The sequence below is a fragment of the Plectropomus leopardus genome, chromosome 2 (assembly GCF_026936395.1).
Source record: "Plectropomus leopardus strain MGB_pleo_1.0 chromosome 2, ASM2693639v1, whole genome shotgun sequence".
In the NCBI taxonomy this organism is placed as follows: Eukaryota; Metazoa; Chordata; class Actinopteri; order Perciformes; family Serranidae; genus Plectropomus; species Plectropomus leopardus.
In genome coordinates this window covers 30587924-30612416 of record NC_142177.1, presented here as the reverse complement: position 1 = coordinate 30612416, position 24493 = coordinate 30587924, and the positions used below count along the sequence as shown (strand labels likewise).

The 24493-nt window shown below is 42.0% G+C and overlaps 1 protein-coding gene across 8 annotated transcripts in view; it reads left to right on the top strand.

Annotated features, from left to right (window-relative positions):
• The window catches only part of wnk2 (WNK lysine deficient protein kinase 2), a 47662-nt gene that overhangs the window by 19483 nt on the left and 3686 nt on the right, over positions 1-24493 (top strand). For 2 of the 8 annotated variants that reach the window (XM_088090652.1, XM_042507879.2), the window contains 20 exons: positions 1377-1499; positions 5091-5123; positions 5941-6057; positions 7013-7408; positions 12249-12881; positions 13829-13878; positions 13987-14149; positions 14236-14352; positions 14445-14615; positions 15694-15736; positions 15857-16018; positions 16648-17519; positions 19207-19264; positions 19383-19447; positions 19569-20158; positions 21175-21407; positions 21486-21716; positions 21889-21987; positions 23707-23751; positions 23858-24180. In XM_088090652.1, coding sequence (XP_087946778.1) covers positions 1377-1499; positions 5091-5123; positions 5941-6057; positions 7013-7408; positions 12249-12881; positions 13829-13878; positions 13987-14149; positions 14236-14352; positions 14445-14615; positions 15694-15736; positions 15857-16018; positions 16648-17519; positions 19207-19264; positions 19383-19447; positions 19569-20158; positions 21175-21407; positions 21486-21716; positions 21889-21987; positions 23707-23751; positions 23858-24180 — 4524 coding nt within the window. The remainder of the gene's footprint in view (positions 1-1376; positions 1500-5090; positions 5124-5940; positions 6058-7012; positions 7409-12248; positions 12882-13828; positions 13879-13986; positions 14150-14235; positions 14353-14444; positions 14616-15693; positions 15737-15856; positions 16019-16647; positions 17520-19206; positions 19265-19382; positions 19448-19568; positions 20159-21174; positions 21408-21485; positions 21717-21888; positions 21988-23706; positions 23752-23857; positions 24181-24493) is intronic. The other 6 variants (XM_088090667.1, XM_088090698.1, XM_088090684.1 and 3 more) reach the window with 4 other exon arrangements.

Below are 24493 nucleotides of genomic sequence, written 5' to 3'. Positions count from 1 at the left end.
TAGCAAAGCCTTCCCAGCAGCCAATCTCTGCTCCTGCGTTTTCCAGAATCAGGCCTCCGATAATGTGCTAGCATAGGTACGTCAGCATGGCTGATAAAAGATTTACAGTATAACTTCCCTTTTTCATTTGAGCTTGCCTTATTAAACATTGCAAACTTTGAAAAAAATAGGGCTGTAAATGAATCTCAAGTTAAATGCAATAATAGCATTTCTTAATCATATATTTTCAATTCCATTATTTTGCATTTCAGTTTCGAAGTCCATATTGACAAGGTAAAGTAATTCTTACCTGATTGTCTTGATTAGGAATCCAATGACAGCAAAAAACGGCATGGGACGAGATTGAAGCGGACATGTCTGTCAGGGGAGAATCATGGGTACCCACAGAACACATTTTCATCCAGATAACTTAAGGTCAGAGGTCATGGGACCCCTGGGGGAAATGACCTTGTTACTTTTCCATTGCCAAAATTTAGCCTAACTTTGGAGTGTTATTCAGCCCCCTCCCCCCAAACCTAGAATGACATGGTTGGTACCACTGGATGCTTTTTAAAATTAGCTTACAAACTCAGCCCGGTACTGCCTCTTAAAGACAGGAAAGCCAGCTGTTGATTAATGCGGAAACGCTTACAGCCCTGGAAAACATATCCCTCTCTACTTTCTTGTTTATAGAAAGGCAAAGCCCCTTTCATTCCAGTTGACCACCATTGGACACACTCATAAAACACAGCAAAACATTAAGTCACACATTGAAAACCCTGTTTTGTTATGCAAGACAAAAATACATCAGTAAATAGCCCACTTGTACATATTGAAGCCTTTAAATGTACTTAAGAAGGCTGTTGCTAAAGATGGGTACATGAGACTGCAGAATGTCATCACACCTGACACGACTTTAACGCCTTGTTGGGTTGGTGCTGAAATCATGTGACTGTGGTGTAGTCGTTTATGGCCTAACATTAGCTTGTTATTTCGGGCGATTACATTTGCACTTTGAAAATCCCAAAACGGGTGTTTATTTGTGAAGATTATCTTGATGCACAAAACATTTAAGTGTCATAAACCACAGAGGTTAGTTTCTGCAAAAATCCAAAATCCAATGGAAAACACCAATTGGTTCCTCTATAGGGGAAACCAGGTCGACGCTAACTTCTTGGTTGGCCTATAAAACAACATGATCCCTGATACACTCTTTAAGGTCCCATGGGGGAACAGGAGGGACTTTGCCTTTCTATAACGACCCCTGCTTTAACACACTGAACATTTCAACCTTGAGCTTGATTTGTTGAAGCAAATCTACAAACATCATTGTGTCATATTGTACCTAAAAACAAGACCCACTGAAATGTGATCTCTCTCCTATGTGTTTCTGACAGACAGTTTCTGCTCCGGCTACACCAGCCCCTATTGTGCACCAGAGTAGACAGACAGCACAGAGCTTCCCAGCTGCAGCCTCGACTCTACAGCCACAGTTTACTGCCCAGCCCAGCCAGGAGCAGGTACTGCATGCGACCAACTGCGACAGGCCTTGGCAACAGCTGTAGTGAGACACAGAAAGCAGAATTAGGAGGCAAAAGTTTGGAAGTCGATTATTGCACCCCACTCACAGTTTAATTTTAATAGCAAATAATGTTTGTTCGACATTCAAAATCATAAATAATAAATAATATAATTTAGTGTCAATTAAACCGACTAAATGACAGATATTTGTATATCTGATGTATTTTACAGATATTTCATATTATATTCAACGCATAACAATAACAGTGGAGAAAAACATGATAAACTTTGCAATTAATCCCAAAAGTTAATGCAATAACTACAGGAAGTTTGTATGGAACAAATGATTTGGATCATTTTTGTAGTGAAGATCCATTCTCCTGATTTTTCTGGAACTTTTTATACAATTATTTGTTGTTGTTATGTATGTATATTTATATTTTTAACAATCATGCATATTGAATAGGCCTTTTTTGACAAATTCTGTTTTTCTTTCTCCCTGACGCTTGGCTATTGTTCTGTAAGCTTGTCAATTGGTTTAACAGCATACTTTTTTTTTCACTGAAGGCTGGAGAGTGAAGGCTCACTGACATGTTTATTAATGTTTACTTTTTATTCTGTGAGATTTTATATCTTTAAAAAAACAATCTTAACTTTAAAAATAAGCATTTCATTTAGTTTTCTTCACAGAAATTAGTGAAATGCTAAGATATTCACCTTTCACCTTCTTCTCCGCTTATCCGGGGTCGGGTTGCGGGGGCAGCTGCCTAAGCTGCAAAGCCCAGACTTCCCTCTCCCCGGCCACGTCGTCCAGCTCTTCCCAGGGGATCCCGAGGCGTTCCCAGGGCAGCCGAGAGACATAGTGCCCTGAAAACCTCACCAGGGAGGCATCCTAATTAGATGCCTGAGTCACCTCATCTGGCTCTTCTCAACGTGGAGGAGCAGCGGCTCTACTCCGAGCTCCTCCCGAATGACCGAGTTTCTCACCCTATCTCTAAGGGAGAGCCCAGCAACCCTACGGAGGAAGCTCATTTTGGCTGCTTGTACCCGCGAACTTGTTCTTTCGGTCACTTCCCAAAGCTCGTGACCATAGGTGAGGGTAGAAACGAAGATCAACCAGTAAATCAAGAGCTTTGCCTTTCGGCTCAGCTCCATCTTCACCACGACAGATCAGGTCTCAGATTTGGAGGTGCTAATTCTCATCCCAGCCGCTTCACACTCGGCTGCGAACCGTTCCAGTGAGAGCTGAAGGTCACGGCCTGATGAAGCCAACAGGACCACATCATATGCAAAAAGCAGCGACTCAATCCTGAGGTCACCGAACCGGACCACCACAACACCCTGGCTGCGCCTAAAAATTCTGTCCATAAAAGTTGTGAACAGAATCGGTGACAGGGGTAGCCCTGGCGGAGTCCAACCCTCACCGGAAACGAGTCCGACTTACTGCCAGCAATGCGGACCAAGCTTTGGCACCGGTCGTACAGGGAACGGACGGCACGTATCAGGGGGTCCGATACCCCATACTCCTGGATAAACCTCCACAGGACTCCCCGAGGGACACGGTCGAATGCCTTCTCCAAGTCCACAAAGAACATGTAGACTGGTTGGGCAAACTCTCATGCACCCTCATGGACCCTGCTAAGTGTCAACCATGACAGCCCCACAACATCCAAGGCCTTAAGGAACTCCGGGTGGACCTCATCCACTCCTGGGGCCCTGCCACCAAGGCAACTTCAGCCCCTGAGATGGGAGAGCCCACCCCCGAGTCCCCAGGCCCTGCTTCCTCATCTGAAGGCATGTTGGTGGGATTAAGGAGGTCCTCGAAGTATTCCTTCCACTGGTCCACAACATCCCGAGTTGAGGTCAGCAGTGCACCGTTCCACCATACACTGCTTCCCCCTCCTGAGACGCCGGATGGTGGTCCAAAACCTCTTCGAAGATGTCTGGAAGTCCTTCTCCATGGCCTCACTGAACTCCTACCATGCTCGGGTTTTCACCTCGGTGACCGCCTAAGCTGCACTCCGCTTGGCTTGCCGGTACCTGTCTGCTGCCTCTGGAGTCCCACAGGCCAAGAAGGCCCCATAGGACTCCTTCTCCAGCTTGATGGCATCCCTCACGCCGGTGTCCACCAACGGGTTCGGGTGTTGCCGCCATGACATGTACCAGCCGGCCACAGCACCGATCGGCTGCCTCAACAATGGAGGAACGGAACATTGCCCACTCAGACTCAATGTCCCCTACCTCCCCTGGGACATGGTCGAAGCTCTCCCAGAGGTGGAAGTTGAAGCTCCTTCTGACAGGAGACTCTGCCAGACATTCCCAGCAGGGTCTGCCAGCTCTGACCGGCATCCTCCCCCACCATCGGAGCCAACTCACCACCAGGTGGTGATCGATTGACTGCTCTGCCCCTCTCTTCACCCAAATGTCCAAGAGATGCGGCCCCAAGTCCGACGACACGACTACAAAGTTGATCATAGAACTAAGGCCTAGGGTGTCCTGGTGCCAAGTCCACATATGGACACCATTATGCCTGAACATGGTGTTCGTTATGGACAATCTGTGGTGAGCACAGAAGTCCAATAACAAAACACCACTCGGGTTCAGATCGGGGGGCCATTCCTCCCATTTACGCCCCTCCACGTCTCACTGTCGCTGCCAATGTGAGTGTTGAAGTCCCGCAGCAGAACAAGGGAGTCCCCAGAAGGAGCACTCTCCAGCACCCCCTCTAAGGACTCCAAAATGAGTGGATACTCTGAGCTGCCGTTTGGGCCACAGGCACAAACAACAGTAAGGATCCATCCCCCCATCCGAAGGCGGAGGGAGGCTACCCTCTCGTCCACCAGGGCTAAACTCCAGCATACATGCACTGAGCCGGGGGGCAATAAGTTTTGCCGCCCCTGCCTGGCGCCTCTCAACAGTGGCAACTCCAGAGTGGAAGAAAGTCCAACCCCTCTCGAGAAGACTGGTTCCGGAGCCCACGCTATATCATACACGCAAACCCCTCCACCACGATAAGGTGGTAGCTCAGGGAGGGGATGCTAAGATCTAGGAGTACTATATTTATTTCATTTTTTTTTAAAGTTTTCTTACACCCTTTAAAATCAAAAAGGAAACCCTCCGAGAAGCCTTTGCGACCCCTATTTGGGGTTGAGACCCCTAGGTCGGTAACCAATTAACTTAAACATGCAAACATGCAGGAGATTAACCCTTTGAAACCTGGGGTGACATCATTTTTCCTGTGCTGCTTTCAGATGCCTTTCACAAGAATTGAATACTTTGAACCCTCAGCAAATTGGTGCTATTTCTTAAAAAAATAGTAGCAAATTATTTCACAAAAGCAAGGGAAAATGTCTGCGTAAAACAGAAAAAATAGTTAGGGAAAAAACTGTATTTATGGTGATCATAATTGCATTTTTTAATTAAGTTCAAAAAAGTTTTTGAAGGATATCGGTGTGTGTGAGCTGGGTACAAAGATGCAAAGTGCATCTAATGTCCCCTTTTAAATGATTCCTCACGTTCTGTTGGTCTTTGTGTGTACGTGTATGTGTGTGTGAATGGCTTTTTATGTGGTTTCTTTTTCCCCTCTATAGTGCCATCTCCAACCAGCTGCTGTCATGCCGCAGGTACATCCATCGTTTCTTATAAGTTAACTGCAGGCTACAGTACATTAAATAAAAAAACACACAGAATAATTTAATCACATTAAGTCTACCTGCCCTGCAACTCACTTTTAGTAAAGAGGATCTTTTAGATCAGAATAGGCTACAGGGTTCCTGTGGCTCCTTAAAAAGTCTTAAAAGGCACTGAATTCATAAATCTCAAAATAAGGCCTTAACTGGTATTAAATGGACTTAAATGCATCTTTAAAAAGTCTTAAAAATGTTCAGACATGAGAAATAGCATTTTAGGAATATATATATATATATATTTAACATTGTGTGATTGGTAACACATGTATTTTGTTATATAATTTCATAAATTCCTCTTCCTAAACTTGTCATGATGGGAATCCAAGCAGTGTAATCTCACATGCAGAATGACAAAACACAATTTGCAAAGAAAACCGTTGAGAAATGCCAGAAATTTCCCACCTCTGTTTCTGTTGCTTCCAAATAGATACCTTTGTGGTAATATAATCGCCTATGTTTATTTTCTTTTATGTGCTCCACTCAAAGGGTTCTTCTGGTCAACATGTGATGTAGATAATCCAACTTTTTACCTGGACAAAACCAAAAAACACATCAAGTTTTATATGACAATAAACATTAGAGCAAAATAAAAATGTTAGTCCAACACTTCCTTCCAAGTGGCATTAAGAAAGTCTTAAAATCAAACTAGACTTAAGCTCCAGAACCCTGGAATATCTTGTCAGTTTCTTTCTCCGTCACAAAATTTCTCTCCAGTGAAAGTGGAAAATAGATATTTGATTTCTTTCCTTAGCTGATATCTGCTGACCAGCCTGCAGCTCACCTGAGTCCTCCTGACATATCCACCAGTTTCCCACAGTCAGTGTCCAGTGCTCCTCCCCCACTCCTGCCCCTGCAGATCAGCACACAGGTGCGTTGTGGTAGCGTTAGAAACATGTCACATCGAGGTAGAGAATTTGGTAGAAACATCCTACAAATTAGGGATGTCCCAATTGGATCGGAAGGATCAGTGCCCGATCAAAGTATTCTTTAATTGATTGGGATTGAATATTTTGAGCATGCGCCCCGTACGATCCTTTGTTTATGTCCGCGGTCACACAGATGTCGAAAACAGAGGGAACGATTTGTGGCAGATATTCAGGTTTCATTGTAATGCTGCTACTCCAACAAGTACATTCAGATTTTTTTTTCAACTTCAGCTTAACTGAATTTTTTGTTGTTCATTTTTAGTGAACTAGTTTTACTTTAATGATGTAATAAGCGAAACTATGACCGATTTTTATTTTTGTTGTGACTGGGCATGTTAAAGCTGAGCTTTAACATTACTTTGACGTAGAATTGTGATTATGTTACTCATTTGTAGTTGTTCCATTCTTTTGTTACAATGATTCACTAAGTGGATTTTAAGCAGTTTCTGAAGGCACACTTCAGAATCACTAAGTGGGATTGTGATAAGAGCCATATAAAAATATTTTCAGTTTGTTTTCTGTTATTTTTTAAAAATAAAATTTAAAAAACCTTTAGGAACTGTTTGAATGCTGCCATTTTTTCGTGTACTGCATTTCAGAGATATTAAACTGTCAAGCAACACTGGATTAATTGTAATAACTTAAATTTAACTTAATAGTATTTGAGGTGTGCACTGGGCAGCTGTATTATCCAGGTAAATACAAGTATCTGTATCGGCAGATACTCAATATCAAATGACTCGGATCTGGATCGGGGCAAAGTAACTTTAGCGGGACACCTTTAATTTCAAATGCTAGCACAGGTTTCAGGGTTCATACATAAAGGGCCTGTGTGAATGTTATTTCTATCGACTGGTTGTCTTTGTTCATTTGATATCATTTTCCCTTCTTTCCCAGTTTCCCTCACCACATCCTCAAACAGGGGGCCTCAAGCCCTCTACCTTCCCCCCAGCTCCTCTGCCATGTGCCTACAGCAGCAGTGGCTCCCACTTCTCACCTTTACCCCACCACGCCTCCCTTCCTCTCACCCCTCATGCTGCCTTACCCTCTGTACCCACTCTCGGCACCCCTCAGACCCCTCTGTCCACACCTCAACACGTGCCCAGTGTGGCACTCCCCGTTCCCCTTCTTGCCATGTCCCCTGCAGTGCCCCCGCAGCAGGGCGGCCCTCTCACATCACAGATGAACCTTGGTAGCTTCCATACCACCCATCCCTTACCTCTCTCCCAGGTACAACCCACCCCATACCCCGCCCCCTACCCTGAGCAGGAACTGGCTCAGCCGCCTGTCCAGGTGAATATTTAGCTCAGTTCTCACTGTTGGGTTATGGAAAATCTATTATACCAAAGCCCTGGGCACACTGACTGTGTGAGCAGCATGTGACGGCAACCTCGCTGAACTGCTGCTGCATGCATGCTCGTGGTGTTCACACTGACAGCACTGTTGCTGTGACACTGCTGCAGAGCTGCCGGCATGCAGTAGCTAGTGCTGTGCCTGACTCAGAATTATGCCAGTCGAATCGGACTTTGCAGTTCAATACGAAAATCCCATAATTCGTTTTGTTTTCCATATAAAGTTTTAAAGTTTGAATATTGTGAGCAGCGGTTTTACAGCAGCATTCATGTCAGTATAGTAAACAAGCTACCGGCACTATCATCAGGTCGGGCATGCGGAACAACATTTTTTGCTGACACATAATATTAACAAAAGTCAGAGACTGTATCATATTAACTTGCTGTGATATGTAAATTCACCACCTCTTCACCGTATGTTGCGGTCTCTCTCTCTCTTTTAGCGTGAAAGCCGAGAGCAAAATCTGGGGACCAAAACATCCCAAAAAGTATACAGCACAGGAAAAAAACAACTGCTTGACCTGAAGTAATTTCAGTTGACTGAGGGTCTGTGACTGCTGTTTCAAGCCTCTATCTTTCAAGGGGCAGCACTAGTCTTTTATGAAGCCCTGCAAGGCACTACATTGTCAACGACATTGTCCTGAAAATATTTCACAGTAAAAAGCCTTCTGTTATCAACTGATGGGGTTCTATCACCAGAAACATTGACAAAGTGCTTTTATTTTGAAACAGGAAAGGTTGAGTACAACAGATTTAAATGTATTTCTTTATGTCTCTGATGCGTACAGACATTAAAACTGTGGAGAAAGGAGGTATAAAAAATAATAATAATACTCATAATACTACTACTACTACTACTACTACTACTACTACTACTAATAATAATAATAATAATAATAATTAATTAATTAAAGCTGCAAGCAGCAATGAAAGGGCCTTCACACCCCCATGTATGTTGGTGTACTGGTGAACTAAAGTGGCCATTCATTTCTGTGAAAGTTGGATAATGCACGCAGAGATTTTGGACCCTAGAGTGAGATATTTTACATGATGTAGTACTTCCAGCTACCATTCGATGGCACTGGAGGGCACATAAATACCACGTCATCTTGGCGTACATCATTTGTAGATCAAACAATGAAAAGTTCATGTAAATTAATTAATTAATTAACATTTAAACAAAAAAACTATTTGGAATACTGAGTTTGAACCTTGTCCAAGGCAGGAAAGTTTTTTAAAACACTTATTCATAAACGATGAAATTGCAAGTTCAAGTTCAACGGAATGTCAAAACAGTGTCTGGAGGTTTAGCTCAGTGGGTAAATCAGGTGGTTAATGTTCTTGCAGTTACTGGTTCAAGTCTTGTCTGCGGACAGGTGACACTTGACTTTTATGGCATAAATAAAATATTATATCTGCTGATATATGTCTACTCTGTTGATATAAGTCATCAATGATGTACCTTGCAACAAACACTTAAAACAGTTCAAAAGCATACAACTGTCTCCTGAATTTTCCTACACTGAATACTGAATTTTCCTTGTCAAGAACTTAGTTCATTATTGGCCTGACTCGTATAGCAATCGAGTTTTCAACAGACGTCACTGCCAATACTGAGCTAAAGGTAACGTCGAAAACATCTGACATGTCAAGAGCTTTAGATCAGTGGGTAAATCAGGTGGTTAGTGTTCCTGAGGTTGCTGGTTCAAGTCTTAGTGGGACAGGTGACTTGACTTTCATGGCACAAATAATTTAAAATATCTGTCTGCTCTGCTGATATAAGTCACCGTTGACGTACCTTGCAAAGAACACTTACAGTTAAAAAAACACACAATCGTCCCCTGAATTTTCGTATACTAAATACTGAATTGTCCCTGTCAAGAACTTAGTTGATTATCAGCCTGACACATAAAACAGTAATGTTTTCGACAGCCATCACTGCCGGTCCTTAGCTAAAGGGAACGTCTAAAACATGTGTAGTGTCTGGAGCTTTAGCTCAGTGGGTAAATCAGGCAGTTGGTGTCCACAAGGTTGCTGGTTCAAGGCTTCTCAGGGACAGCTGAATTTTGAAGACTTGGCTAAACCCAAAGCAAACATAGAGCTAAAGGGTAAACTGAATACATGAAGTTTGGTTGAGAGACAGGAAGGACAGTCAAGAGACAGGAAGTTGGGGGAAAGACAAGAAGTAAGGTTAAGAGATAGGATAGTCAGTCAAGTTACATGCAGTTGGATTGTGAGACAGGAGGGACACTCAAGAGACAGGAAGTTGAGGTAATAAAACAGGAAGCTGGGTTGAGAGACAGGAAGGTTAGTCAGTTTACAACAAGTGAAGTTGAGTGAAGGTAGAAGACAGAGGTAGAGGATGAAAGTGTAACTAAAATATCAGCGGATAAATCTGTCTGCTCAGGAGACAAGGAGACAATTGTGTCACAAACAAACAAATAAAATTCCATAAACTTGAATTTTAAAAAATGTCTGTACCCTCGAAAGAATGAATCTCTGCTTGATATTTCTTTACCGATACTCCATGATTTTGATGGACGCATCTGCCAATATTGGTTTTACCTGTTTCGAGGCCACTTTACCTGATTTATCGGCCAAAACGTTATATTGCTATTTACGTGCCTTAATTTGTTCTGCAATATCACAATCAGTTTCTAAACTGTATGAATCTACAGTCAAATTATATTTTACGGCATAAATAAAATAAAATATCAGCTGATATCTGTCTGCTCTGCTGATATAAGGGTCATATGGTGTTGAAACACAAAATTCAGTATCGGCAATGACGTCTGTTGAAAACTTGACTGATATATGAGTACGGCCGATATTCCTTGATTTCGACAGACGCACTCGTCTGTCGAAACGTTACATTGCTATTTACGTGCCTTAATTTGTTCTGCAATATCACAATCAGTGTTTAAACTGTATGAATCTACAGTCAAATGATATTTTATAGCATTAAAAAAAAATATCGGCTGATATCTGTCTGCTCTGCTGATACAAGGGTCATATGGTGTTGAAACACAAGTTCATTATCGGCAGTATTCAGTATATGAAAATTCAGGAGACAAGGAGACTGTTCGTTGTGGACCTCCATTGTTTTAGGACTGTGCCCTGTCGTTCAAGACCTAAGGGATGGATCATCCCTTTCTGTAGTCTTTCCAGAATCGTGCTAGGCTGTGTCATGCTAGGTTCCTGCCTTACTACTATGCCACTTTCTGGACTTTCGTAACTTTTCTATTCCAGTCCCTTACTCTCTACTCTCTGATCCTTTCATACTCCTATTTTCACCTCTTATACTCTCATCCTCTACCTCCATCCTCTACCTTCAATCAACTTCCTGTCTCTCAACTGAACTTGTTGTAACTTGACTAACCTTGTCTTTCAACCCAACTTCCTGTTTCACACCTCAACTTCCTGTCTCTTGAGTGTCCCTCCTAACTCACAACCCAACTGCATGTAACTTGACTGACTTTCCTGTCTTTTAACCTTACTTCTTGTCTTTTCCCCAACTTCCTGTCTCTCAACCCCACTTCATGTATTCAACGTTCCCTTTAGCTCTATGCTTGCTTTGGGTTCAGCTCAGTCTTCAAAATTTGCTTGTCCCAGTAAGACTTGAACCACCAACCTCAGGCACACAAACCCCATGATTTACCCACTGAGCTAAAGCTCCAGACACTTCACATTGTTAGGGAAAATTCAGTATTCAGTATGTGAAAATTCAGGAGACAATTGTGTGTTTTTGAACTGTTTAAATGTTTGTTGAAAGGTACGTCATCGATGACTTATATCAGCAGAGCAGACAGATATATCAGCTCATTTTTTATTTTACTTATTCCATAAAAATCAAATGTTACCTGTCCCAAATAGGACATGAACTAGCACCCTTAGGTACACTAACCACCTGATTTACCCACTACGCTAAACCTCCAGACACTTCACTTCGTTTCGACGTTCCCTTTAGCTCAGTATTGGCAGTGATGTCTGAGTTTGGTAATCAACTGAGTTTTCAACACTCATATCAGTTAAGTTTTTGACAGGGAAAATTGGCCATTCAGTATATGAAAATTCAGGAGACAAGGAGACAATTGTGTGTCTTTTAAATGTTTTAAGTGTTCTCTATTAGAGCAGAGCAGAAAGATATATCAGCCAATATGTTATTTTATTTTATTTATGCCATGAAAGTCAAACATCACTGGTCCCAGATAAGACTTGAACCAGCAACCTCAGGAACACTAACCACCTCATTTACCCACTGACCTAAACCTCCAGACACTTTTTCATGTTTCTGTCGTTCTGTTGAGCTTAAACTTGCAATCTCATGGTTTATGAGTAAGTGTTTGGACAGACCGGGCCAATGCATCTGAGACTTCACCTGTCTTTTACCTTGAATATAGCTCTTTGCTTTGGATAACTGACTTTAAATTTCACCTGCCCTGGATAAGGATCAAAGTCTCAACCTCATGAATTCCAAACCTCAATTAAAGCTGCAAGTAGCAATGAAAGGGCCCTCGCACCCCACGTTAGTCGGGGTACTGGTGAACTTTAAAAAAAATTTTTAAATAAAATCGGCAAGCCTCTGTTTCTAGATGTGCCACAGCTGAGCAGCGCTGCTCAGGTTCTGTGCTGCCCATGCATGCAGTGTGTCCCGGACGTAAGGTGGCAGTGGGTCTTAATTTTAGTTATAATGCATGCATGGCATGTGTTTGGAGATTTAGAGGTGAAAAAATATTTGTGTTAACTGATTAACAACTACCTACATATGCTTTTTATTCCAGGCACAGATGACTGCACCGCAGGGTAATCTGGGAGATTTTCCCCTTTTGGCTCCGGCCCATCCTGTTGTCCCTGCTGTTCAGACTCCTCTCTGGGGAAGTGGAGTTGATGCAGAAACCTCTGCAGCTGGCCAAGACTTAACTGGAGCTCCTATAGTCCCAGCTCAAGCCTCCATCTCAGCTCCAGCCCAAGTTGAAACTCAAGCCCCAGCACAAACCCCAGCTGTGCTCCCAGCACAAAACCAACCACCAATCCCCGTATCAGCTCAAGCTGCAGTCATGCCTCAAACTCCAGCTTCGACCCAAGTTCCAACAGCAGTGCAACCCATAGCCTCAGCCCCAGTTCAAGCACCGGTCTCTGCACCAGGTCTCGCTTTTGAATCACCAAAAGGCTCATCAACAAGCTCAGATACATCCTCTGCAACTGGTAAACCCAAACTCTCAGTCCCAAATTTAGGTTCTGCCTCAGTATCTGTCACGCTGCCAGCCCCAGCTCCTGTCGCATCTCCGGCTCTGCAGCCTGCTGGCATCCAGACAGCAGCCTCAGTGTCTGAGGGTGCCAGCCTGCCCACAACTCAGCAAAACCTCCAGTCAACATCTGCATCCAGCACCCTTCAACAAGAGCCCTGTGTGGAGGTAAAATTTGTACAGTTTTAAGAGGAATACTGATCCATGAGCATATGCATAACCTAAAAACTTTATTTTTGCTGGATAAAAATTCTCCCTGTCAAATCACATTCACATCAGTTTAATAGCTCCATCCCATCTTGACAGCAGCTTATTCATTAAAGGTTAAAATAACCCTCAAGGTCAACGCTGGGAACACACCGTTACATCACTGCTGGTGCGATATACAGGGTTACCACAGTCATGGAAAACCTGGAAAAGTTGGTAAATTTGACAATCACATTTTCCAGGCCTTGAAAAGTCATGGAACTAGTAAAAAAATCATCGAAAGTTTTGAAAAAGTCATGGAAAAGTGTTGTGTGTCACAAATTAAATTACATTAATGTAAAATAACGGTGAATTTTTTGTAGCTCACAATATAACGTAACTTTTATATGCATCAGTGTGTTACAACGTGTGTTAAAACATGGTTTATTTATTTATTTTTTATATGGGCTTTTTTCTTTTACTTCTTTTTAAAAATTTGGCGATTTTGTTTGGCGATATTTTTGGCAATTTTTATAGAAAACTTAAAAATTTGGTGCAATTTTTTTTCCATAAATATTTGAAAGGCATGTTTTCTATAAAAAAAGAAATCTCCAAAATGACACCGTTTATCATAGCCAGAAATTGTTAAAAACATAAATTATTTCTGAATTTTCAATTTTCCAACAGTCCGTCATGTTGGGTTGCTGAAATAATTTTTTTCAAAGAGTTTGAATGTTTCTTATGTATAAAAATGCTGTGTGGGTATAGGAAAAAAAATAGGTCATTGAAAAGTCCTGGAAAAGTTTTGAAATTTTGTCCATGACAATGTGTGGGAAACCTGTATTTAGTCTTGCAATAATTCATCCTTGTATAAAATAAAACCTTTACCAAGTTATCCTAACCGCTTTTCCCCTGTTTTCTGTCCTCAGGATGTGCTTCAGGACAAACCTGTAGCTTTACCCAGTTATACCTATGACAGGTGTGTGTAAAGTTTTTATTGTCTGTCACATCTTTACAAATTATCTTATGACATAACTGTGTGGGGAAAATGTATCACTAACGAGCGTTTACAATTTTTCTTTTATAGTATCAACTCTGATGTGGCGTCTGGTAAGGAGACAAGTGATGGCTATGACAGCTTGGCTAGTGGAGGGAAGGGGGACGGAAAACCCAGGAAACACCACCGCAAGTCTGCCCGCACACGCTCCCGACAAGAAAAGACCAGTAAACCCAAACTGAGCATGCTGAATGTGAGTCATGGTGTCATTAGTGACAGTTTGAAGTTAAAATTACTCAAAGTTTGTTTGATTGTAAAGTGTAACTGTTGTTCGCTCAGGTTTGCAACACCGGAGATAAAATGGTCGAATGCCAGCTGGAGACTCACAACCACAAAATGGTGACATTTAAATTTGACCTGGACGGAGACGCTCCAGAGGAAATTGCCACTTACATGGTGAGCTGAATCTTTTACAGTTTGCAGTTTCATGTCATCTATTGGTGATATTCATCACGTCGTTTAAAATGTTTAAACCTGTATGTCTGCAGGTAGAGAATGGGTTTATCCTCCTGTTAGAGAAGGAGATCTTCATTGACCAGCTAAAGGACATTGTGGACAAAGCTGAAGACATGCTGAATGAAGACATGGAGGGGGAGAGGGCCTCCACGCTGAGCTGTAGTCCTGAACAAGGCCAGATTTCTGAGGGGCTGGTGGGAGAGGTAAGAGGGGGAGATCTGAGTCAGTGCAGATACATTACACGTGCTGATACATAGATTGTGCTTTAGTGTTACTCTTTTAACCTGTAAGGCCGTACATGGACTTGCACCTCCTCACTTATCTGAGCTACTTAGACTACGCACGCCCTCTTTGATCTCTTAATGCTGGTTTCCATGTCAATCCTTCAGTCAACAAAAAAATGAGTTTGCTTTAAAGCATTTGTCTGCTATGCCCCTCATCTCCAGATAAGCTCGCATGTCAAAGACGCCGGTTCCGTTAAAATCCTTAATTCAAGACCCTTCTGTTATACACTTAATTATAGCCTACTCTTGGATTTTGAATTTAGTTGTTTCAATCACCTCTTAAACCATGTGGGGTGTTTTAATTTTTATTATTCATCTATTCATTCAAACATCCCCATTAACATTGATGTTTTTAATCTGGTTGCTTTATTTTAATTTTTACTGATTATGATATTCAAAAATCATATTCAAAAAATCCCTTTTAAATGATTTTTTAAATTATTTTCTATATTAATAATATAATATAATATAATCTATATAATATTAATTAATATTTTATTTTTTACTATTCTATTTGTCTGCTGTACGTTTTATTTTATTTTGAAGTGTTTTGGCATCAACAAGCCCAATGAAGATACTAAACTTTACTAAACTTCAATTGTGTAGGATTTAGTGGCACAAAGCCATGAAGTTTCAGAACTGAAACTGCCTCCATGAACCAAGGGGAGCTATGGTGGCCAACAGGAAAATGCAAAATTGCAAATGGCCCTATTTTGTCAGTTCTGGGCTACCTTTTAAACAACACTGGTGACTCTGTGGACAAGGATCCACTCCACATGTAGATGTAAATGGCTCATTCTATGATAACCAAAACACAAGAATTCTAATTTTCAGGTTAGAATCTAATTAAAATGTAGTTAAAATTACATTATATAAAATGTCATCCAATAGATGCCTCTAAATCCTACATAGAAGACCTTTAAATAAAAGTGACTGATTGACTGCTATATTTAGACATTGACAGAGACTTAGCTCACACCTTTCTATCGCTCTGCAGAGTCAGCAGCCTGGAGCTCCTCAGCCTGTCTATCAGCAGAATGGTAAAACAATGATCTCTTTCAAAATGTATTCATCCGCAGCGAGCATGCCTCTTTTTTTTGCAAATGTCACATTCGCTTGTTAGAAAACGTGCGGTAATTGTTTTAACTCTTGGGTTGCAGTTCTTCACACAGGAAAGAGATGGTTCATAATCTGCCCCGTAGAGGAGACGCCCACATCCAGCCAGGAGACCCCGTCTGACGGTACAGCGACACAGTCTCCTGGGAGCTCAGCCACCACCCAGCCTGCTGACAGCGGCACCGCACGGCCGCCCACATCCAGAGGTGACTTTGTTTCCACAGAGCAATTTCAGCACAAAATCTGACAGCATCATGGAACAATAGCACTACTCTGTGGCAGCTGAGTGAAACACAACCTACAACTCTTGTGTGCAATGATAAAAGTTAACCCTTTGATACCTGAGCAAATTGGCTTGATATCTTTCAATAACATGGGAAGAAGACAAGTAAGAAAAGAAGAAAAGACCCAAACATTTGCAAGAAATTAGTAAAAATTACAAGAAAGTTTGTAAAAAAAATAAAATAAAATAAAATAAAATAAAATAATAATAATAATAATAACAACAACAAAACAACAACAATAATAATAATAATAATAATAATAATAATAATAATAATAATAATAATAATAATAATAATAATAATAATAATAATAAAAAAAGTAAACAAAAAAATCAAATTTGTAATTATGATAATTATTGCCTTCATCATTGGCTCCCATGTGTTTGAAAGAAATTGCACTAGCTTGCTCAGGTTTCAAAGGTTTAAATACCTGTGACAGGCATCTGACAGCAGCACAAGACAAGTGATGTGTTTCCAGGTTTCAAAAGATCAAAAATAATTCTGGAGATTTTTAAATGTATTTCTCTCATCTTTATCTTTTCCTCCTGCAGAGGAGGGGTCATCCTCCACAATGTCTGGCGGAAGTGGAGGCTTCACCTATGATGTGTATGGATTCTGTAGCCCTCCGATAATGTCCAACACAGACCCTCTCCTCTTGGCTACTCTGTCCCCGCCTGTGTCTGCTCCTCCGACCCTTCAGTCAGTGGCATCGGTGGAGCCTGCGGGCAGCGCGGTGCAGCCCAGTGTGCATCAGGCACAGCCAGCCAGAGCTCAAACTTTGCCCCCATCATCCCCACATACGTCTTTCCCAGTGGATGAGTCACGGGGATCCCCTTTAGGATCCATCTCCCCAATCGATGTGGCTCAGCAGATGTCCGATATGACATGCCCCGTGTCCATGGCTGAGGAGGTGCCCTGCTGCCCTCTGGTCATGCCTCTGTCTCTGGATGTGAGCGGTTTACAGAGCGGCCCTCCTCTCACTCCTCTTCCACTCCAGGAGCCAGGCTCAGCCAAAGAGCCGCTGTCCGTCTCCTACACTTCAACAGCACGCAGCGAGCACCCACAGCAGCCTGTGGTGCTGCACCAGCCTTTTTCCAGTGTGGGAGGGACAAAAGTGTCATCACTACCCCAGAGCCCGGCGCCGTCACAGCACGGCGCGGGGCCCGGTGAGTCAGACAGTGAAGGACGGCTGGGCCGGGGGGGCTTTGTGGACAGCACCATAAAAACACTGGATGAGAAACTGAGGAACTTGCTCTACCAGGAGTATGCTCCCATGTATCCATCAGGCAGCGCTGCAGAGACGCCAGGCTCCGGCACAGAGTACATCCAGTCTCCTCCTGGTCCAGACAGCGCCACAGGGGGGTCAGGAAACAGCACGCCAGGGCCAATGGGGGAGGGACGTTACAGGGCTGGAGAACAGCTGGTAAGTACAATCATTAGCAACTAAAATCACTTAAATAAATGACAGACGCAGTAAGCTATATTCACAGCTGAAATTGAAAGTTGCTGACTTAAAAACGGTGATTTAACTCTTCACCAAAATAATTATACCACAAGGTCCATTTAGTATTAATCTGCTGCTGGCAGAAGATTGACTGATATGGTCAAGAGCTACAGAACAACTAAATGGACTGTGTGGTTTGATTATTTAGTGTGTATTTGTCTATTTATTAAAAATTGTATGACGTATTTATTTTTTAGAAAACTAGGCGTGCTATATTTTTGTTTTTATAGATTTTTGTTTCAGTTTGGGAGTGGCAGAATGAACATATTTTGGCCTACACTGAAACTTTTAATTAAGATGTACTTTTTGCATAAAGTGAAGGCTAATTAAATACTATATTTAATAATATCTTGCCAGTAAATAAAATTTATCTCAAAAACTACAGCAAAAAAAGATACATAATTTATAGATAAAAAAAAAAGTTTTCTGACATTTTTTTCATATATTGCCAATTAAGGCTGGTTTTAAATATTGTGGTTGATATCTTGCCAGATAAATTCGAAATAGGGCTGGCAAGATATCAGACTCCTACTAAATGAGTATCATGGCCAAAGGAGTTCACAATAATGATATTATCTCGACAGCTACAGGAAATTTTAAAAAATTAATAATAATGATCTGTCAAATTAGTCTTAAATGTTGGCAGTTGTGTCTTGAGTGCTTCCTCCCTGGATTATGAAAAAAGTCTCAAAATGGACAGGGCTGGGAAGGTGGCTAAGAAACACCCAGTCACCCAACCGTGCTGCCTCTCAATCCACAGCACCCCCCTGCTCCCAGGGGATGCAGTTAGTGATGAAAGCAGGCTCCTGCTACCAGGATCAGCCAGTAGCAAAATTCAATTTAGATAGTCAGGTTTCAACCTTTAGAGGATAGTCACTATGCATTTTTATCTACAATATGTAGAACTTTAATACTCTGCACTCAAACAGATTGCCCAAGGCCAACCTGGAAGCTAACATTACCGTGGTTCCCTCGTCAACAAGCCTGTGGGATTTTTCCATTGGATTTTAGATCAGTGCAGGAAAAACCCTCTGTGGTGAACAAATGTTTATGAAACTTGTTTTGTTTAGTGAGTTAATGAACGCCACTTTCAAGATTTTTGAAGCCTAAATGTAATCGCCAGAAATAAAAAGCTATTGCTAGACTGAAACAAACGACACTACAGTCACGTTGACACTCTGAATGACATAAAGCCGTCTTTGGCGCAGTTTGGCATAATGATGCTGTAGTCTCATTTAGCCACTTGTTAGTAACTGCCTTTTTCAGCTCTCTTCAGCTTGTGGTAACCACAGATCTAATTTCAGGCGTCAAACCAAAAACCAATTCAAAAAACATGAACTTTGAGACCAGGGAACCAAAGGTGCTGAAATGCTAATGGATTTATGAGTTTTAGGCTTCATTACTGGGGTTCTCTGCATCAAGAGTTGGAACCTGAATCAATCAACAACACTAGTTAATACCCATACATGTTGCTTTCAACTGAAAAAAGTGTTTTGGGGTTAAGGTACTCTTCAACAGTTAAACAATAGGAGAATTTTAAATGGTTTGTATTGTTTGTTTGTAATGCCTTTGTTTTTCTAATCTCTCATCATGTCACTTCTATCAGCCTCAAATCCCAGAGAGAATGGACAGTTTGAGCACACTGAGTGACTCAGCTGTTTGTGGTACGTGCAGCAGACACTCATCAGTCTAATAAGACTGGCATCATTAACTTTGACCTACACTTAAGTGTTACTATTTGTTGAGTGCTGCATTGTCACAGTGTTGTGTACATTTTTGCAGCTTCCCTGTCAAGAAGACACGTTCCTAACTCTGCTTCCTGCTCTGGAACAAGAGGCAGATTTAAGGTACGAGAGGGAGATTTTCCTCACATTAAAGTTCAAAGCAGTATTGTCTTTCAGACTAGCTCAGCTGCAATAGCAGTTCAGCATTATGCGATGCCCTGTGTTTGTTCTTTGTTTTTGGCAGATAATCTCTGTTCCTCCTGAAGTGGCCAACAGACGAGATGTGAAGCAGAGGAGCTGGAGCAGCGCTGCCTCACCGGCACATCCCACAGGATACACAGAGGACCACGTCCATGCTGAGACTATGACCGCCTCCACCACAATTGGTCGTTTCTCTGTGGTTAGCACGGAAGACGAAATTACACAGAGGACACGTTGCAGCCGCTACTCCGCCCCGCCTGATTTCTACCTGGACACACCTCCGTCCATGGCCAAGCGGGGCTCCCTGCCTCGTGCCATGACCTCGAACTCTGTCGCTGTGGACGTCACGGTTCATGCTCGTTTTCTTTCCTCGGACTCAGGGGCTGAGAGCAGCCCTGCCAAGCTGACTCCTGCCACCCCGTCTCAACATACTCGCTCTGAGCGCAGAGGAAGTGACCTCATGAAGAGGGCAGTGGCCTTCCTCCGTCGATCAGGGCGCAGCAGCAGCGTGCAGAGCTCTGACTCACCAAGTAGGCACGGAGGGGTGCACGGCTCAGCGTATGCCAGCAGCGATAATGACTCGGAGATGGAGGACTCGGACATGAAGAGGGAACTACAAAGACTCAGGGAGAAGTAAGTACAGCCAGTAGTTTACTTAAGCTGCGTTTCCATCAATGGTCAGAATAGTTCCTGTGGAACCAAAAGTAACACCTACGAATAGGTACATAGACCCTAGATCTGTGTAGAGTTTCCACCGCAGACAGTACATGCGTGCAGGGTTATTATCACCCACTGCTCCGCCCAGCAACACTCGCTGTATTTCCTTGTTCACCGGTGATACAGAGTGAAGTCAACACCCTGTTTATCATGTGGGCTGGGTTAGGGTTGAGTCTCTCTTAATTGGATTTTTAAAAATAGCAGATTTGCACCTAGACTCCTTGTCAGGCAAGAGCAGGGGTTTATTGTGCCTGAGCGTACTGAAAGTAGCTCCAACAGTCTGACACGTTTTTTTTCTCCAAGTGAATGCAGGTCACATAATCCGGTCACAATTAATATACATTTTTAAACGCTTGAGGATCCACTCATTACTAAAAGTGTATGTCATCCAAGAGAGACAATTAAAACAGATGGAGTGGTCAAAGTTGTCATGTTGATATGCATGGTGTGTTGATGGAGTCAGTAAACGTAAACGTTCCACGTTACAAGTTGCCATCAGTCAGCCTCGTGAATGAATTATTTTATCTCAGTCTACAGTTGCTGCTAGATGCTGCAAAACATAATTGCGTTTTATAGTTATAGTTTACTAATGCATGAAAACCAACCACAACTCAGCCCTGAGCAGAGTGTTGATTCTCTACTGACCATTGAAGGGACTGCTGTGTTCCCAGCTTCACCTTTTTAGTACCGGATCTGTGTGCTAGGTACTTATGGCAGGGGGGTGATGAAAAATGGGGACGGTTCCAAAGGTACTAAAGGTACAAACCAAAACTTTTTACAATGAAAAGGCAAGAAAAATGCATAGCAAATTGAACTGAACCAAACCATCCTGCTGGTGGAAACGCACCATTTTTGTCTGTTTTAGTGTCTTTACATGACGTTTGTCATTTAGCTCATAAGTGACTAGAGTAAACCTGCCATCATCTCCTCAGACATCTGAGGGAGATCTCTGAGCTGCAGGCCCATCAGCGGGGGGAGGTGGAGCTGCTATATCGCCGGCTTGGCAAAGCCCCTCCTTCTGGCCTGGGTCTCTCACACGTTGCACCACATGCCGGCAGAAGGAAGAGGTCCAGCAAGCACAGACTGAAGCCTGGCAAACTTCTCAGCCCTCTGGTCCAACAGTTTAGAAATGTCACAACAAAAACCAGTGACTCCAGCAAATCCAGTGAGTATTTTTCAGAATCTCCAGGTTAAATATTTACAGCAGGAGTAGACCATTCTGACCTGATGCTTGTGTGTCCAGGTGCTGCTGCAGGTACAGGTGAGCCCACAGTGAGTTTAAATGGCTCTCCAGCCAAAGGGTCTTTCCCTACTCACAGCAGGGCGCGCTCATGCACCAGCCACCTTCCCAGCTCAACTGCAGAGCCTGTGCAGACTCAGCAGCCGTGTTCCCTAAAGGGCTCTTTGTCCTCTGATAATATTTATGCTGGACTACACGGAGACGGCACCGGCACACGAGCTCCACCCGGACAAGGTGACCACCAGCAACACATCAGAACATCTTAGCTGACCAGCCTTTCCACTAATACTCGACTACAGTATTACTAACAAACACATGTATGTGGTGTTTAATTTAACAAGGTATTTTAATGTGTGCTCCTCTTAACCTGCTGTCTTCTTCCCTCTTTGGTTATACTCCTCTACAGGCTGGTCTAATTACCCTCAAACATCTGAGAGAGTGACCTATAAATCGAGTAGCAAGCCACGAGCTAGATTTCTCAGTGGGCCTGTGTCTTTGTCTATCTGTTTGTATCTCTTCTCTTCCCGCTTAGCTTCATTTTTTTCATTTTCCATTTTTATTATTACTATCTATTTCTCAACGTCAAGCTCACTGATATCTTTTTTTCTGTCTTTGCCAAATATTCTGCAACACCGCTGGGTTTTTCTTTCGCTTCGCCACGTCCTTATCACTTACCTTTACCTTTTTGCCTGCACAGAAATATATTGCTTATTCAAACCTCTGAAGTGTAAAATCTAATTAACCCTTTGAAGCCTGCGTGAATTGGCATGATTTCTTTCAAAAGTTTCCTTTGAAAAGAAGGCAATCAGCAACTTAAGAAGGATTAACCCAAAAATTACCTGAAAATCAGCACAAAAAAAAAATTAAAACATTTTTGAAAAAGTAAAATTAAAAAACAAGGAAAAAGTCCGGAGAAAACGTGCTTAAAAATAATAACAATTGTGTTCAATAATCTTAAATATATAGTTTGATAATTTTAAATATAATTTTTTTGGATTTTTTTCCCTAGCTTTTTAACTAATTCATTTTGGGGGGGTTTCAAAACAAAGTATCTGTTACAAACTAGGCACCACATTTATGTTTCCAAAACAAGAACAAAATAAATACTGGAAAAAAAAAATTCAAAATAATAAAAAATTAAAAGCTACAAAAGATAATAATAACCAAGAGACTGTAAGAAAGACAACACTAACATAAGATGCGGTCACAAAGGTACACTTTGTACTGATTTGACAGAAGATAAACACATTTGGTTGGTTAATCAAGTATGTGATAAAACACTGCCATGCTTTAAAGAATCTGTAGATCCACGAATACCAAATCTAATCTCTAAATTTAAGAACCTTGACTTATCCCTGATGGGGGGGGTCCTTCTTATTTTACAGGAATAATCTACATTATAACCGGTTGTTTGTTTGCGAGTTATCTCACCTTAAAATAGCACTAACGGCTGCAAAGGAGTTGGGTTCAATAGGCTTTCCATATATTTAAGAAATTTTCCCTTTGATTTTCGAAATATTTTTCCAAAAAACACTAATTTCTTGCAACTGTCGAGTTGCTCATTGCCTTTTTCCCGTGTTTTCAAAGGAAATCAATTTGCTCAAGGTTCACGGGGTTAAATACTTGTGAAAGGCATCTGTACACAGCAGTTTAAAAGTAATGCAGATCTTTTGATTGACTGTTTTATTATTATAATAAACACAACATTGAATTATACTCTTCATTTCTGTTAACTGGAGCAGTTATTGTGTTTTGAAGGCTTGAGGTTTGAATAATCAAGGTTCATTTTAATAGTAATGGACATTACTTCACATTTTAAGTGTCTCCTATTGATGCTTGTGCTATTTATTCACCATACAACATACACATTTTTGGAACTTTTCTACCATGCATTACTAGGCAATGGACTTCTGCATGCCATATGCACCGCAATCCGCTATAACTTTGATAATCTCAATCTCATCTTTTTTAACCTTTGTATCTCTCTAATGCTCCAACACTGCACTTTGATGTGGCTCTCACCTGGACAACATGCATGATTTTGCTAATAAATGGACTGTCCTGTTTCAGGGAATTGATTGCTTTGTTTGCTGGTTTGGTTTTAGTTTGGTTCCTTGTTGTGTAGCAGTGTCCAGCCGCTTTGTTTTGCACTGCATCCTGTAACTTAACATTATTACCAGCTGATGGTGATGAAAATTTGTATAAAGTCTTTTTTGTGTTATAGGGTCAACACTGAAGCGCCTGTGTCTGGGTAAAGGGAGTGGCAGCAGTACGTAGAATTACAGCATCCCAGTTCTAAATAATTCAGTCATGTTAGTTTAAAGCAATCTAATCAGCTCAATAAACATGATCTCGTGATATGTGTGTCTCCTAAGGGTCTGGAGCCGGGCCAGGGGCTTTCAATCAATCACAGCAGCCACCTCCTGGTGCCACACCTCCTCCTCATCAGCCAGTGATGGGACTGGCCCAAGCTCAGGCCAACAACAGCAACAACAAGACAGGCACATACAACAGCTCATCCATGAGTGCCAATGAAAACAACTTGCCTGAAGACCTGCAGCGTCTGATGGAGGACTGGGCCCAGGAGGTTCTTATCGTCACCCACAGGCCGCGCACTAACTCTCTGAGCATCAGTGGGCAGCACCTTTGGAATCAGGTTGTGCCTCAAACAGGTGGACAGCCAGCGAGTGCTTCAGATGTGAGTTCATTCAAGTTATGTACCAGTTTGTGTTCAGCCAGTCCTGCAGTCATAAGACACAAAATCATTTAATCACAAAAAAAAACTATTTGAGAATTGGTTAGTTTTTGGTCGTTAAGTATGTAGGTAGGTAAGTACTTAGGTAAGTAGGTAGGTAAGTAGACAGGCAAGCAAGTAGGTACTTACTTTGTTTTTTTGGTTTTTTTTTATACTTTATTGTGTCAATACAGTATACAACATTCCTGCAATACCCATCCTGTTATTTAAACAACTTGACACAATATTTCATTTTAGTTATCTTTCACCCACATGA